This window comes from Triturus cristatus, chromosome 4_1 (assembly GCF_964204655.1).
Source record: "Triturus cristatus chromosome 4_1, aTriCri1.1, whole genome shotgun sequence".
Lineage (NCBI taxonomy): Eukaryota > Metazoa > Chordata > Amphibia > Caudata > Salamandridae > Triturus > Triturus cristatus.
The window spans coordinates 549,587,420-549,605,010 of record NC_140585.1 but is presented as its reverse complement, the minus strand read 5'-3'; the positions used below and the strand labels follow the sequence as shown (position 1 = coordinate 549,605,010).

General features: G+C 46.8%; 1 protein-coding gene across 9 annotated transcripts in view; it reads left to right on the top strand.

Moving 5' to 3' along the window:
• Positions 1–17,591, top strand: part of UPF2 (UPF2 regulator of nonsense mediated mRNA decay) — a 1,571,752-nt gene that overhangs the window by 954,772 nt on the left and 599,389 nt on the right. For all 9 annotated transcript variants that reach the window (XM_085652863.1, XM_085652867.1, XM_085652865.1 and 6 more), the window contains one exon: positions 2,847–2,992. In XM_085652863.1, the coding sequence (XP_085508989.1) occupies positions 2,847–2,992 (146 nt within the window). The remainder of the gene's footprint in view (positions 1–2,846; positions 2,993–17,591) is intronic.

Genomic DNA, 17,591 nt, shown 5'->3' with positions numbered 1-17,591 from the left:
CCGCTCTGCCTCCACCCCTACCCAATAACTTCCCTCCACTTCCCCCAGACCATTCGACTCCAGTCGGGGGAAGACTACAACAGTTCCTTCCTGTCTGGACCACCATCGCATCAGACAGGTGGGTGCAACAAATAATTCAATCCGGGTACTGTCTCAAACTTACCTCTAACCCCCGAAACATACCACCCAAACAGCGTCCAATGTCACACGAACATTTGTCACTGCTAAAGCATGAGGTAATCTCCCTACTACAAAAAGGTGCAATAGAACTCATTACCCTGCACCAGCAAAACACAGGAATTTACTCCCTGTATTTTCTCATACCAAAGAAGGACGGCTCTTTGAGACCTATTCTAGACCTCAGACCTCTAAACTTATACATTCCCTCAGACCATTTCCACATGGTCACACTTTAGCAGGGCGACTTCCTTGCTACCCTAGATCTAAAGGATGCCTACTTTCATATTCCCATTCACGCGGCTCATAGGAAGTATCTCAGATTTGTCGTGGACGGGCACCACTATCAATTCAAAGTACTCCCATTCGGAGTCACAACAGCATCACGGGAATTTACCAAGTGCCTAGCAGTAGTGGCAGTCCACTTAAGAGGACAACACATTCACGTCTTCCCACATCTCGCTGACTGGCTCATAAAAGCAAGCTCATACAACCAGTGTGTACAACACACTCACGCCACTATCCAACTACTTCACCGCCTGGGGTTCTCAGTAAACTACACCAAGTCCCATCTGCAACTGTCCCACACACAACAATACCTCGGTGCCACAATAAACGCCTCAACAGCGCTAGCCTATCCCAGTCCAGCCAGGATAGCAAGCATGCAGGCTCTCCTCACCAAATTTCAGCCGCAACACTCTTCCAGCTCAAGTGTTCATGCAACTCCTAGGGATAACAATAACATCAATCCCCTAGACGTGGCTATCCAACACATCCTAGGTTACTTACTACACCTCCAAAGATGCAACTTAGCCTATAGGTCTATTAAGCTACATCTTGCTGCCATAGCGGCATATCTACAAAAAAGACAGCATCTATCACTTTTCAGAGTACTTGCTATAAAAGCCTTTATGGAAGGCCTCAAAAGAATAATTCCTCCCAAAGTATAACCTTCACCTGTGTGGAATTTGAACATCGTTCTCACACGGTTGATGGGTCCTCCCTTTGAAGCTCTACATAAATGTGAGCTTCAATTCCCAACATGGAAAGTTGCTTTCCTGCTGGCCATTACCTGTCTACGGCGGGTTAGTGAGCTACAAGCACTAACTAATCAGGAACATTTTCTGCAAATCCATCATAATAAGGTTGTTCTCCGAACAAATCCTAAATTCCTTCCTAAAGTCATTTCTCCCTTCCACCTCAATCAGTCTGTAGAGTTGCCCATATTTTTCTCGCAACCACAAACGGTCGCAGAAAGAGCTCTTAATACTTTGGATGTTAAGAGCATTGCTATATGACATCGAGAGAACACAACCCTTTCGTAAGACAAAACAACTTTTCGTGTCTTTCTCACCACTACACAAAGGCAACCCCATATCAAAATTGGGGATAGCTAGATGGATTGTTAAATGTATACAAATTTGCTACCACAAAGCAAAACGTACTTTATCTGTTCCTCCTAAAGCCCACTCTACGCGAAAGATAGGGGCTTCCATGGCATTTTTGGGGAACATTCCCTTAGATGACATCTGCAGAGCAGCTACATGGTCTACACCGCACACATTCAAAAAAACTATTGTGTAGATGTGCAAACAAAACAACAAGCTACTGTGGGCCAGGCTGTACTCAAAACACTATTTCAAACTACTGCAACAGATACTGGTGGTAGCCGCTAAGGAGGAGTCCTGCTATACAATCTATGCATAGTGTGTAATCTGCAGCTCATATGCCTCGAACGGAATATGCTACTTACCAATATGCATCTGTTCTTGGCATGTAGAGCTGCAGATCTACATATGCCCACCCGCCTCCCCGGCTACCTTTATCTGTTCCATTAAGATCTTATTTAGATACACCATACATGGGCATATTTCCTGTTTCTTACTAAGCTCCATCATTTCCCTGTTGGCGAAAAACAATCTGAGGATGGAGCCGATGCCCATGCGCACTGGCATCCTACGGAGGAGTCCCCTATCTCGTGACTTCCAAAGACTTTCCAGGACAAAAACAAGTGCAAACATCCGGGCCCAACACCAGATGGCGATCTATGCATAGTGTGTAGATCTGCAGCTCCTCATGCCAAGAACAAATGCATACTGGTAAGTAGCAAATTCCTTTTATGTTCTTTGTTAGGTCCTACTCGGTGGGAAATGTTCTAAATGGGCTTGATCACCCTTGTTTTCTGAATCGTAGTCAATCCATAGATTTGTCACATCACCCCTCTCTTAAACCTCTTCTTTAAACCAGCCTTGCTTGTAAGTCTGAAGATGCTTTTAAAATTCTGAAGCATAATGGGCCTTTCAACCTGTTAAACAATCTTTCCAAACACAAACAGTCCTTCGTGATGTTAAACGTGCATGCTCTTCCGGACTCTCTTGTATATCCTTACAGGTTTTTTGCTGTTTGTCCAAACATTTAGAAGTAAGTCTGTGCAAAATTATTGTTCACATGTGCTGTTTTTAAGTATCTGTTGAAATCTGTTACTCATACATTTTCATTGATTTTCCTAATTTTCATGCGACTTGTCCCCTCCTTTTTGGTTTTTCTTTGCATTAACCAAACCTTATATATTTTGAATTCCGGCATTCTGATTGCTGTATGCAATGTTAGAGCAGCTTTAGACTGTGCGAGTCATCAGGTTAATACTTGCTTGGTTTTATGTTCCTAAGGTCTCATTAACGACAAAGATTCTAAACATTCCATGTCAGAAGGAGTCAATCTGGAAGATGACGATGATGAAGATGAAGATGATGGTGGGGCAGAGACAGAGGAACAGTCTGGAAATGAAAGTGAAATGAATGAACAGGAGGAAGAGGTGAATTAATGTTTTGCAATGTATTTACATTTCTGTGAAATTGCTTCAACATCAATTAATCAATTTAGTAGATACTTAGCTTACAAAGACGCATGCAGATCCTTGACACCCTCTGAGATCTAGCCTTCCAACAAGTACACATATTGACATGATTTATATGCACTTTTAATGAGCTCTGTACTTTGTGAACATTTTCTACACAGTTTTTCTCCACATTATTTGCGCATCTTTTCCTCCCCTTTAATCTCTCATTTAAATTTTTTAAGTTATCCCATTTCAGTATTTGTTATTATTAGTCAGCGTTTTCTCTGGTATTTCTGACATGTTCAGTCACCTAGTCTAGTGATTTAAATGATTTTAAAACCTAATAAATTATTGACTCATTGAGCACGAATACCAGTAATTCACCCTTTGAAACAGCATTGGTTGTATATTATGCAGTCAATGGGGCATGATGCTAGAATTAACAGACTTCTTACCCGTAGATAAGCAAGAATAACTGTATCACAGTAGTTTCAGTTATGGGTAACCATCCAACACATCAAACTGCTACAGGCATTAAATATGCAGATATTCTTGGCTACCGGGACACCTTCTCTTATACGAGCCCCTCGCTATGGACTCTCACACCCTAGACCCGGTTGCAAGAGGCGCTTTAGGTTCTGAACGGGTGCCGAGCAGCGAGGGCGTGAGTAACCTCCTCTGTCTTCTTTCCCGTTTTCTACGGTAAGCGGTCCTAGAGTTTCCCTGCTCGAGGTCGTCATCCTCTTCTTTCTCTCCTGCAGGGTGTGCCATATTGCTCCCACCCCCCTCCCGGGATCCCTGAGGCTTCAAATGGATATGCCTCTTAGTAAGATGTTTTCTCCTTGCATTCTAAGCCTACGATGACTTTCACAGGGGCACGCTTTGTCGTGCCTCAGCCCATATGTGAATTGAGAATCTCACACAGAGTTTAAAATCCACGTGTGTTCCGATATACATTATTAGGCACGCTATTCAGGATATGTTGTAATTTACTTACCTGACACCGATATCCGGGTAGTCTTAGGTGCACTGTTTTCACCATTTTCTGCACCTGAGGTATATGTTATTGGCACTTCTTCATTTGAGCACAAAGTCTTTCGCCTGACTCTACAGCGTTTGATTACGAGTTGACCATCAACATTTACAACTCTTTCATGTTTTGTCTTTTGTTTGTGTGTCTTCCTAACTCCAGAATAAACTCGTTTCTCTCCACCACAATAATATTTGGCGGACTTTTTCACTGTATATATATTTTTCACACAGTAGTCCACGGCAGGGTGAACCTTAGCGCGCTCACACCACCGGGACTCTGCACCCCCACTCTGGTCCTGACGAAAGCCTGTTGAACATTCATTTAGGCAGAAACATGTTGACCGCCGTTGAGTGAAACAGGTCTTCTATTTTTTGACCCTCACTCATTTGTAATATTTCCGATTAGCAAAACTAATAAATTATCTTTTTGACTCAATTGGAAGTTTTTAAATTCACTGTCACCTCACATGAACCCCGCTCTGCAGTAACCTGGCGTTGCAGCACACTGGGATGGCATTCGGCCATACCCAGAGGAGCCCGATGATGAAGCATGTCACCAACCAGGTTGGTGAGTGAGGGCTTTATACATAACTTGTATTATCTTTGTAGGTCTATGTTCCTCTTAACAACATACATGTTTGTTCTGAGTCTGTAGACCCATGCTCCCTTGATGCAAAGTGCTTTGTTTACATCACACTGACTTTGTTGTTATGAATATATTCCCTTGAGGGGAGTAGTCGTGTTGTTCCCTTCCTCTCTTGTTGTTTACATGTACCAGTATAAGAAGTCAGCTTTTTTGCTCTAGCTATAGGCTCGTGCCTTGTGTTCTCCATGTAATAAAAACTCAATTTTGTCACATAACAATGAGACCTTGCAAGAGGTAAGGTGCTGAAATTGACACGGTGAAGGTGATAATAATTTTGTAATAGGGAGCAATCTATTGTGCAGCACAGAATTTACTAGAAATAGGGCAAGAAAGGCATAATAATTGTAGAAGAAAATAGGTAAGCTGATGTCTTTTTCGTTGCATTCATGAATGTGATATTTCTTTAAAGTGATGTTTAACTACGTATGGCTTAGAGCAAGAGATATTTTTCTTCACCATGCTGTCATTTCACTGAGACAGGCTTAGTCTGCTTTAGTTCTTTGTGTAGCATTGCAGGGATTTCTGAACCTGGTCATTAGATAGCATACAGTGGTTAGCTCTTCCAGTTTCCAATCCCAAGTCTGCACGCAAAGAGAGTTCATAATGCATTAGGTTCTAGAATGTGATTAGGGTATTGTTTGAAGCTAGTTCCTGCTGTTTGTGGCGGTTGTCTCTCATAAAAGCAAAAATACTTAAGTTGTTTTGCCAAAATGAATTATGATATGAATATGTGATCATTTCGCGAAGAGAGCAAGAAATTGCTTATTCTTTGTGACTTCTTAAGAAGATGTACAAAGTTGAGCATTGTACTTAAGAAAAGCAATATTGTTTATTTAGATTCTCATCTGGACAAGGTGCTATAGTGTCCCAGGCAGCAATAAAAACATTTTCCTAATCGCATGCTGCTCACTTTTAGAATATTCACCAGAGGCTAGACTAGTTCTGGAACTTTTAATAACAGTCCTGCCACATATCTGTTGGGTAACATAATGCAGCTCCATACAGATTTCTTTCCACCCAGTAAGTGAGGGTGTGAAGCTGCATATAGTTCCACCCCTGTGTGCTTGTCCCTTATAGAGACTTACTGCAGATTTCACACCTTTTGAAGATGTCCCAGGTGTGAAATTAGATGCTGAAACATTTGAGCAGTACCTCTGTGTGCCGATAGGTGGCGCTGTCCGGCTCCGCACTGACACCTTCCACTCTAGAAATGACATGTGGGGCCTGTATAAGTGCCACTGCAGTGTGCAGACGTTAGTTCCTTTCTTACCGCATTGCCAGATGCGGATCGGGAACTCCCTCATCTCTGAGACAACTTTTCAACCAAAAAAACATTCAGTGTGCAAGGGAAATGTCAACTCCCAAGATGACAGGATTGAAACCAAGGACTGTCTCAAACAAATATCTGTGATGGATCTTCGGGTTTACCTGTGGTGCCTGGGGAGAAGCCACAACTCTAAGGCCTGCATGACTGAGTGTTGATAAAATGGAAGGTCATATGAGACAGTGAGATGAAGCTATATGTCACCAAGTGTTGGGAGGACTCTGCTATGTGACCGGTCTATGTCAAAGGGTCGGTCCTGGTTCTGTTTCCGGTCCAGAAGGCGCAGAAGTCATCACCAAGGACTGTTGTTGTTGCACCAAGTCTTTGGGTAAGCCAATGGGGGGAAAAAGAAATCGAACCTAAACAACAGACCCAACTGTCACCCCTGAGGCATGATGGGATATTGGAATCAGGGCTGCCTTAAAGGCATGGTGCCAGTTTTTACCTGTACAGGGCTTTTCAGTCTCTATTGTATTGCAATGCAGCCTGCAGGCTAACAATGTTTTGTGGATCTGTGTTTTGCACAGTGTTTTTCTTTTCTTTCTCATGAGTTTTTACCTCATTAAAAAAAAAAAAAGATTTAGGTGTATTATACCTATAGTGTGTTATTGGATATTTATATCTACATTGTCTAGCCTACTATGGGGGCTGCATTTGCTTGGAAAAAATAATATATGTTTATACATATACAGAGCTGTATTTATATATGTGTGTTTTTCATATATAATTTTATTATTTCCGGGGTCCCCGCACATGGGCGGGAATATTCAGTGCTTATGACTATTGATGAGGATCCCCTGGAAGAGAAGCCAAGGTGCCTTATAAACTGATGTTTTTGGTTTGAGAATCGTTTTGGGGGAAACCTTATCCAATGAGAGAGAAATGCAGCTTTCCCAGCCGGAGTATGCTTCTTCAACCTTTCCTTATATCCCGGGAGCAGAGGCAATTAAGCATTCCCTCCAAGCCACTGGATTAAGCTTCTCCCACTTCCTCACCTGGGTAGTCCCTCCAGGTTGGGGATTTTTCTCGCCAGCTTCCCTCAAACTAAGAGAGAAAGGGATGAGGAATTGGCCTGACCACGGGCATGGGCACTGGCGGGGATGCAGCAATTTTGGGGTCGTTGGAGATTAATGCATCCAATATGTGACCATTAATATGCGTGGCGGAATATATCAATTGGGTCAGTCAAAATGGTTCCCCTATTTTAACACTTGCATCAACACCATTGCCCGAATCCATGCCAAAGGAATGCAACGTATGTCTACTTTCTTATGGAGGGGATAAGCCCAGGCGGGGAGGTTGTGCTTCAATCAAAGCACAGTGTTGCCTCTGTTGCGTACACAGTGAAGCCGACTGAGTCAAAGAGCACAATTGGCACTTCGTCCTCCGGCATCGATTGAGTCGCCATCAGCATCTAGGCTCTATGGACCAGTGTGGAGTCGGAAAGGGAGCTGGAGGAGGCACATTGGTAGATTTAAAGGGTCCAATTGGCGTCAAGGGCAAACCCGCCAGTGTTACCATAGATGGTGATGCACTTGCACCATAAGTTAAGTTCTTTCCGGCTCCTTCAGTTAGGACCCTGGAATTCAGCTCTCTTCAGTTTTGACTTTCTAGTCCAGATTTGCTACTTTTCTAGTGAAATTTTTGCTTCATCTTTATTATTTCTTTTTGGTGAAGCATTTTTCCTGTTTTGCTGACAGATTTCAAAACTTTTTTCTGTCAGAAAATGCCTTCTTTGTTAATGCCCTGTCCATCCTGTGGCAAAAAGAAGGCTGCTTCAGATACACACGATGTGTGTATCATCTGCCTACCGGACACTCATTCTCCTGCTTCCTGTCGACATTGTAAGGACCTTTCTAAGAGAACTTTGAAAGACAGGGGATTAGGCTTTGTGGCCTTTCTGAAATGCGGTCGACGTCGAAGCAGTTGATCCCTGTGTGTTCTCCATCGGCGTCGGGCTCGGCGGCGAAGACTCCAGCGGCGGGATCATCGTTGAGAGGTGAGGAGACATGGGATGCTCATGCTTCCAAGAGAAAATCAACGTCGATGCAGGATCCGGCGGCGAAACGCATTTGTTCGTCGTCTAGGAGGAAGTCTAAGTCGAAGGAAAGAAGGTCGATGTCGAAATCTACTTCACGAAGATTGTCGTCAAAAGACCATGGGCGATCATTGACGTCGAGACTTGGTTCGCCGTCGACGGAGAAGAGATCGTCGTCGAAGACCTTGCCGACGTCGAGACGAAGATAGTCGTCGGGCCATGATTCGACGTTGAGGCGGTCGCCTCCGTCTGGATCGACGTCGAGGCAGGAGCCTCCGTCTGGATCGACGTCGAGGCAGGCGCCTCCGTCGTTGGAGATGTCCATGACGTCGGCGATGAAACTGACGTCGAGGCGAAGTTCCCCATTGGGATCTAGGCCTCCGTCGACGACATGGCTCTCGACGTCGAGGCATGACTTGTCGCCGGGTATCCGCTCGGTGTCGAGGTCCAGATCTCCGGCCATAGGCCTATCACCGTCGAGACAGTCCTCTGCTGTGGGGTATCAGGAGCGCCAACTGACATCCAGGTCAGCGTCAAGACGCAAGTCTCCGCATAGAGTAAAGTATACTCCGGATGTGGCATCGGAGCATGATTCAGCTTCTGGCTCACCGCCGATTTCTATTTCGCCTTCAGCCTCAGCAGGATCAGGATCTCCTCCTTCAAGATCTAGATCACCGGAAGTGATAATTTCATCTCCAGCTCCTATTTCACCTATAGAGCATCCTGGGCCGACAAGTCCTCGATTGACAGCGTCACCGGCACCAAGAAGGCAGGAAGAGCATCATCCTCCGGGACAAAGCCCTAGCGGAGTGCTGCCTCAGTCCATACCACCACGTATGCCTACCATGGCGCATGCAGTAAGCATCTCCTTAACTAGATTGAGGAATCTTACCCAGCCTAGGAGACCAACAAGCCCTCGCTCTCGGAAAAGAGAGTATGATCGGCGCTCACGTTCGCCCAGGAGAAGATCGAGGTCCAGCTCTCTCAGAAGAGAGTCGGGGCGATCTGAGAGAAGACGGCGTAGGTCTCCTATATCTTCTTATTCTTCAAGCCGTTCTTCCAAGAGAGATTACTCTCCCGCGCTTTCAGATACTCCTCCATCTCGAGTTTCACCAGTGGATGACATCAGCACTTTCCAGGATGTTTTGTGCAGGGGAGCAGCAAAGTTGAACATCCCAATGCCTGTTCAAGAGACGACTTCTTCAGTCATCTTTGAGACCCTTCACGAAAGAACGGCATCTCGTCCACTGTTGCCCCTGGTCCCTGGGTTGCTTAAACCAGTGATGGACGTCTTCCTCATGCCAGCTACCATCAAGTCAGCTCCGGCGCGAATACTTAAAAAATATCGTCCTGCTCCGGAGGATCCTCTGTTCCTCAAGGCGGACCCTCCACCTGACTCTGTAATCACTGCAGCCGCTGTGAGAAGTTGGCCTGATATATGATGTCACTAGTTCTAGTGTACACCTTGTATCAGTCCAAAACCCTTATGGTGATTGGTTGTAAAGTCAACCTTATAGACCAGCTATCCTAGTGGTAGCATGGACAAGAGCAGTCTTAGGCTAAACTCTGTATGGCATGTGAAGACAGCTGTTATACCATTTGCAATCCCTTGAATACCAAATGAAAGGGCACCACAACAGATATATATAAAAATAGAATGTATTTTTTCTAGTCAAAATACCCTCAGCACTCTTTATAAGATTCGAGGTAAGTAGAACACAGTCTTATTTAAGCATATATAAGTCACACAGGTAAGTAATACAGTTAGGCCCTAGGGGCCACGCAAACCATATACTAAATAAGTGGTATAAGGACCACTGTCACGAACACAGGTTAGGCCTAAGCCTAGGGAATCGCTGGAGCTACACTATACTACCAATTGTTAGGAAGTGGGAGGCCCACGGGATTCAGGTGCAGAGTGGAAACAAAAACCAAGTGAAACCCTGAGGTCTATCAAAAGTTTAGAGAGTGTGAAAGACTGCTACATCAATAATGGATCAAATGATTCCAAGTATGAGAATGAAACACCACCTAAAAACGTGAATGGGCATATCCCTTTAAAGGACGAAATCCCTCACTCACCAGAGGTGACATGCTTCATCATTGGGATTCTCCATCCCAGAGGAAACCCCTAGTTCCTCTGGGGGCTACAACTCCCTCACTGTGAGGGAGGAGCTCAAGGATGTTTTGATGGTAAGAATACTGGGATGTACTAAACCCACAATGGCGAGCTGATGGTATGAGTGAGAGCGCAGCGCAAAAGAAAATATTTTTGATATTTATAGTTTTAAGTGTAAGTGAGATTAAAACTAGCTCAAGAGCGTGAAGCACAGCTTTATTCGTAGTACGTGCTTGGCTAGAATTAAAATGATAGTGCACCAGCAGTCAACAGATATTTAGACCGTGGTGATGGTGAAGTTTGTCAACATGTTTCAGCCATAGAGCCTCTAATAGGGCACGGCTTTCATCAGGACTAGAATAAGCTACTGCGTGCAAAAGAACCTAAGTTAAGGATACTCTAGGTCCACGTTCTTATAATAAGTGCATCATTGGTGAAGACAACATGAAAAAAAACCAAAAACAACATGAAAATAAGTGGTGTTTCAAATAATCAGTCTCATATCGAAGACAGATAGATAAAGGATGTGACTTACCCGTGAGTATTGGGTAAGTCATCCCACCTCTCACTGGCAACTGCTCAGGAAAAGTGCACCGCTCTATAAAAAGTAAGGTGATCAGTGTTTTAGTAGAAATCAGGTCTCCATCCTGAAAGGGTAGTGCTATTCAAGTCTTAACCCTACAGAAGAGTCTATCAGAGTTGTAAGTATAACATAATGCAGAGTGGAAACACTCACGCGTAATGCGTTAAAGTCGATAGAAATAGTAGTATTTAGAAATTAAGAGTTTTAGGACACTTCTGAAGGAACTAGGAGTTAGAGACTTGGAAACTAGACACTAGGATAGTCAATACCCTTGTGAGCACCGGAGTACTCAAGCTACCTAGCCCACAGGCTGCGGGTGCATAGGTGTGAACTTGCGTCGGGTTTCGTCGTCCACTCCTATGGATGCCTGAAGAAAGATGTTGACAGGCAGTCGGTGAAGAGTGTCTGGTGGATTCCAAGGATGGAATCAAGAAGGAGGATACCTGCAAGCAGAGGGGACAGCGTCTAGGTCACCAGCCAGGAGCCGGGAAGGAACCAGGAAGGAACCAGGCGATGTCGTGAAGATGCAGGTGAAGAGGTGAAGCTTGTCACAGCAGCCACGGGTACCAGGAGGCGTCGAGGACGACCAGAACCAGGAGCCGAGCTGCCCCACGAAGGCTCTTGCTGTCGGCGGCGTCGATGTCGATCTCGGACTCAACAAGCCTTGGCAAGTGCAACCCACGCAGGATGAAGGATTCGCTTCTGTTGCAGACCAGGAAGGCCTGAGGTGCTTCTCTTTCACAGGGAAGCAAGGGCCAGTCTGGAGGAGCCAAACCAGCAGCGGAAAGTCAAAGGTTCGTCGTCGCCTAGGTCACTAGCCAACAGGCAAGCAACCGGACAGACGCGTCGAGCAGGAAAATGAAGAAGGGCCCCACGCACAACTCGTGAAGTGTGGAGGGCTGATCTTCGGTGTATTTGGTGCTCGGGGTTGGGGCTTCTCAATCCCCAGAGCACAACTTCGAGGATGCCTCAGAAGCTGCGCTGGAAGCTAGTAGCCAATTTTCCCAGGTAGCCGGTCCCACGTCTCTCGTCGCCTCCACGGATCTCAGCTTTGCTGTGGATGTGGATCAGGGTCCGAGAAGTCTGGAAGTCAAGGCGCTGGTCGGGCTCTGCAGTCGGTTCCTCGTAGAACTTAGGCAAAGCAAACGGCAGGTCGCTTGATGGTGCCTGTTTGCACAGGGTGGCCACTCCTTGGCCACAAGGGAGATTCTTCAGTCTTCTTCTGTAGTCGAATGTCGAAGGTCCAGAGTTTCTGTTCAAGTTGCAGGTTTTCAGGATAATCTAAAGTCCTAAGGACCCAGCTCCCACTCTTATACTAATCTGGGGGGCTGGTTTACCTGCTAGGTCCCTCCTATGGGTGGGACCAGGGAGGGGGGTGGTTACACCCCCTTCCCTTTGTCCAGTTTCGCGCCAGTACTGGGGCTGGAGTGCCCCAGCACCGGTTTGAACCGGACTATGCATGGGACACCTTGTGTGCCCCAGGCAGTGTCTCATTTCATTCATCCCTCCCTGCCCCAATACACTAAGTCCTGTCTAGTGTGGTGCTAGCACCTCCCAAGGCAGGAAACCTATTGTGCAAGCCTCCCTCGCTGGAAGGACTCCCAGCAGCAGGAGGTCAGACTTGTGTCTGTGGCAGCAGCATCCATTTTGTGATGCTGGGGCTCTGGTTAACTTTAACCAGGTAGTAGGATTTTAACATGTCTTCTCCCTCTAGAAGGGGGTAATACTATCCTCACCACCAGAAATGGCGTGGGGGCAGTATTCCACAGTGTTAGACACCTTACACGACATGTTTTGATAAATCCAAACCATAGTTACCATAACCGCGACATGGCTCCGAAAGCTGCAGACAGGCTCAGCTCATGCTAGAGCACCATCTCACATGTTACCAAGCACTCTGCCTTCAGGATTGTTAAGGCCCGCCATAGGAGTGACTGATAGGTTACCCATGTGTCTATATATAAGGTAGGCATAGGAATACTATGCCTAAGCAAGGGGTGATTACACAACCTTGCCCCAGCTGAGTGATCAGCCAGTTGTGTCATAATGGAAGGCCAGCCAGGGGTGGCATAATACATGCTGCAGCCCCTGGTAGGCCAAGGGTACACCTAGGCCCTGGGTACCTAAGGTACACTGTACAGGGACCTATAAGGTGATCCTTACCAATTGGGTTATGTACCTAAAGTACATAGTATGAATTTAGAGAGAGAACAGCTGGGCTGTGGGTCTGATTAGCAGGCCCACAGCCACATCTAAGTCGAAAACCAGTGAAGCAAAAGCAAAAAGTGGGGGTGAACATAGAAAGCAGACCCTACTCTCCTACACAACCCCCCAACCCCAAACTTAGGGACATTAAACTAACCTTGACCAGTTGAGTCTTCATGTTCTAAGTGGAAATATCTGGAGTGTCCATCTGCATTGGCATGGTCAGTCCCAGGTCTATGTTCCACTGTGAAGTCCATCCCCTGTAGGGAAATGGACCACCTAAGAAGTTTGGGATTTTCACCCTTCATCTGATTTAGCCACAAGAGGTGCTTATGGTCTGTCTGAATCTTGAAGTGAGTGCCAAACAGGTATGGCCTCAGCTTCTTCAGGGCCCAAACCACAGCAAAGGACTCCCTCTCAATAGCTGACCAACGTTTCTCTCTAGGGGTCAGCCTTCTACTAATAAAAGCAACGGGCTGGTCGTGACCATCTATATTCAGTTGTGAAAGAACAGCTCCCACACCCAACTCAGAAGCATCTGTCTGGACAATGAACTCTTTGGAGTAGTCTGGACTTTTCAGAATAGGTGCAGTGCACATGGCCTGCTTCAGGTCATCAAATGCTTTCTGACAGCTTACTACTGTCCACTGAACGTTCTTTGGCATTTTCTTAGAGGTCAAGTCATTAAGTGGTGTCACAATGGACCCATAATTCTTAAACTTTCTGTAGTACCCAGTCAGGCCCAAGAAAGCTCTGACCTGAGTCTGGGTAATTGGAGGAGTCCAGTTCTTTATGGTCTGGATCTTGCTCTCCAGTGGTTGAACCTGACCCCTACCTACTAGGTGGCCCAGGTACACAACATTGCTCTGCCCTATCTGGCACTTAGTGGCCTTGATAGTGAGGCCTGCCTTTTGCAGGGCCTCTAAAACATTCCTCAGGTGGACCAGGTGATCCTCCCAGGTGGAGCTAAAGACAGCAATATCATCAAGATAAGCTGCACAGTAGTCATCCAGGCCTGTAAGGACTTGATTCACCAACCTTTGGAAAGTGGCAGGTGCATTCTTCAAGCCAAAGGGCATTACCACAAATTGATAATGTCCTCCTGGGGTTGAGAAAGCAGTTTTGGCCTTTGCATTCTCAGCTAGTCTGTTTTGCCAGTAGCCTGCTGTCAGGTCAAATGTACTCAAAAACTTGACAGCTGCCTATCTGTCAATGAGCTCATCTGCCCTAGGTATTGGGTGGGCATCTGTCCTAGTGACAGCATTGAGACCTCTGTAATCCACGCAAAACCTCATCTCTCTTACCATCTTGGGTGTGAGGTTTTGGCACCAAAACTACAGGACTAGCCCAAGGGCTCTCTGAAGGTCCAATGACTCCCAGATCCAACATCTTTTGTACCTCAATCTTTATGCAGTCCTTGACATGGTCAGGTTGCCTGTAGATTTTACTCATCACAGGCAGACTGTCACCAGTGTCCACCTCATGGGTGCACCAGTTTGTCTGACTTGGGGTCAGAGAGAACATAGGTCTGTAGGACTGCAGAACTTGTCTGCAGTCCTGTTGCTGATGGTCAGTGAGGCTGTCAGAAAAGACTACACCATCAACTGAACCATCATCAGGGTTCTGAGTCAACAGGTCTGGGAGAGGGTCACTCTCTTCCTCCTGCCCCTCATCTGTAGCCATGAGTAAGCCCATGTCTGCCCTGTCAACATATGCCTCGAATCTGTTGACATGAAGCACCCTGTGGGGGCTTCTGGGAGTCCTAAGATCCACCAAGTAGTGACTTCTCCCTTTTTCTCAACAATAGTGTGGGGTCCAGACCATTTGTCTTGGAGTGCTGCTGGGGCCACTGGCTCCAACACCCACACTTTCTGCCCTGGCTGGTACACAGTCAGCACAGCCTTTTGGTCATGCCAAGCTTTTTGGAGTTCTTGGCTTGCCTCAAGGTTTTTAGAAGCCTTCTTCATATACTCTGCCATCCTGGAGCGGAGGCCAAGTACATAATCCGCTATGTCCAGTTTGGGTTGTCTGAGAGGTCTCTCCCATCCTTCCCTTACTAAACATAGGGGTCCTCTTACAGGATGCCCAAACAAAAGCTCAAAAGGGCTGTAGCCAACCCCCTTTTGTGGGACCTCTCTGTAAGCAAACAGAAGGCAGGGTAAAAGGATGTCCCATCTTCGCCTAAGCTTGTTTGGTAAACCTTTTATCATCCCTTTTAGAGTCTTGTTGAACCTTTCAACAAGCCCATTGCATTGTGGGTGATAGGGGGTAGTGAATTTATAGTTTACACCACACTCCTTCCACATTGCAGTCAAATATCCTGACATGAAGTTGGCACCTCTGTCAGACACAACCTCCTTTGGAAAACCCACTCTGGAGAATACTCCAGTAGGGCTCTTGCCACAACAGGTGCTGTTGTGGTCCTCAGGGGTGTAACTTCTGGATACCTGGTGGCATGGTCCACTATCACCAGTATGAATCTGTGCCCAGATGCTGTTTGGGGGTCCATTGGTCCTACAATGTCTATCCCCACTCTCTCAAAGGTAACCCCCACCACAGGTAGTGGTATGAGGGGGGCCTTTGTGGTGCCACCTGATTTGCCACTGGCTTGGCAGGTGACACAGGAGCGACAAAACTCCTTGGTATCTTCTGACATATGAGGCCAGTGAAAGTGAGGGACAAGTCTGTCCCAAGTCTTATTCTGGCCTAAGTGTCCTGCAAGGGGAATATCATGGGCCAAGGTAAGAAGGAAGCCTCTGAAGCTCAGTGGTATGACCAACCTCCTGGATGCACCAGGCTTGGGGTCTCTAGCCTCTGAGTACAGCAGCCCTTCATCCCAATACACTCTATGGGTACCTTGAGCATTCCCTGCAGCCTCAGCAGCAGCCTGCTGTCTGAGGGGTTCAAGAGAGGGGCAGTCTAATTGGGCCTGCCTCAGATCTGCCCTTGAAGGTCCCCCTGTCCCAAGAAACTCAACCTGGTCAGGTTCCAGTTTTTCTAGGACAGTTCCTTCAGAGCTCTCAGAATCATCCTCCTGTGAGGGCTGATCCTCTATGTGAGAAGTTGGCCTGATATATGGTGTCACTAATTCTAGTGTACACCTTGTATCAGTCCAAACAACCCTTATGGTGATTGGTTGTAAAGTCAACCTTATAGACCAGCTATCCTAGTGGTAGCATGGACAAGAGCAGTCTTAGGCTAAACTCTGTATGGCATGTGAAGCCAGCTGTTATACCATTTGTAATCACTTGAATACCAAATGAAAGGACACCACAACAGATGTATATAAAAAATAGAATGTATTTATTCTGGTCAAAATACCCTCAGCACTCTTTATGAGATTCGAGGTAAGTACAACACAGTCTTATTTAAGCATACATTAAGTCACACAGGTAAGTAATACAGTTAGGCCCTAGGGGCCACGCAAACCATATACTAAGTAAGTGGTATATGAACCACTGTTACGAACACAGGATAGGCCTAGTTCTAGGGAATCGCTGGGGCTACACTATACTACCAAAGGTTAGGAAGTGGGAGGCCCACGGGATTCAGGTGCAGAGTGGAAACACTCATGCGTAATGCGTAAAAGTCGATAGAAATAGTAGTTATTAGAAATTAACAGTTTTAGGATACTTCTGGAGTAACTAGGAAGTCGAGACTTGGAAACTAGACCCTAGGATCGTCAATACCCTTGTGAGCACCGGAGTACTCAAGTTACCTAGCCCACAGGCTGCGGGTGCATAGGTGTGAACTTGCGTCGGGTTTCGTCGTTGACTCCTATGGATGCCTGAAGGAAAGTTGCTGACAGGCAGTCAGTGAAGAGTGTCCGGTGGATCCCAAGGTTGGGATCAAGAAGGAAGGACGCCTGCAAGCAGAAGGGACAGAGTCTAGGTCACCAGCCAGGAGCCAGGAAGGAACCAGGAAGGAACCAGGCGATGTCGTGAAGATGCAGGTGAAGAGGTGAAGCTTGTCGCAGCAGCCACGGGTACCAGGAGGCGTCGAGGACGACCAGGAGATGAGCTGTCCCACGAAGGCTCTTGCTGTCGGCGGCGTCGATGTCGAGCTAGGACCCAACAAGCCTTGGCAAGCGGAACCCACGCAGAAGGGAGGACTTACTTCTGGTGCAGACCAGAAAGGTCTGGGGTGGTTCTCTTTCACAGAGGAGCGAGTGCCAGTCTGGAGGAGCCGGACCAGCAAGGTAGAATCAAAGGTTCGTCGTCGCAGAGGCTACTAGCCAACGGGCCAGCAACCGGACAACACGTCGAGCAACTCAGCTGCAGAAGGGCCCCACGCAGAACACGTGAAGTGTGGGGAGCTGATCTTCTTTGCAGATGGTGCTCGGGATTGGGGCTTCTCAATTCCCCAAGCACAGCCTCGAGGAAGCCTCAGAAGTCGCGCTAATCAGTTACTAGCCACTTTTCCCAAGTCGCCGGTCCCACGTCCCTCGTCGCCTCCACGGGTCTCAGCTTTGCTGTTGATGTGGATCTGGTTCAGAGGTGTCTGGAAGTCACGGCGCTGGTCAGTCTCTGCAGTCGTCCCTCGCAGGATTCAGTCGCAAAGCATGCAGCGGTCGCTGGATGGTGCCTGGTTGTCCAGGGTGGTCACTCCTTGGCCACAAGGGAGATTCT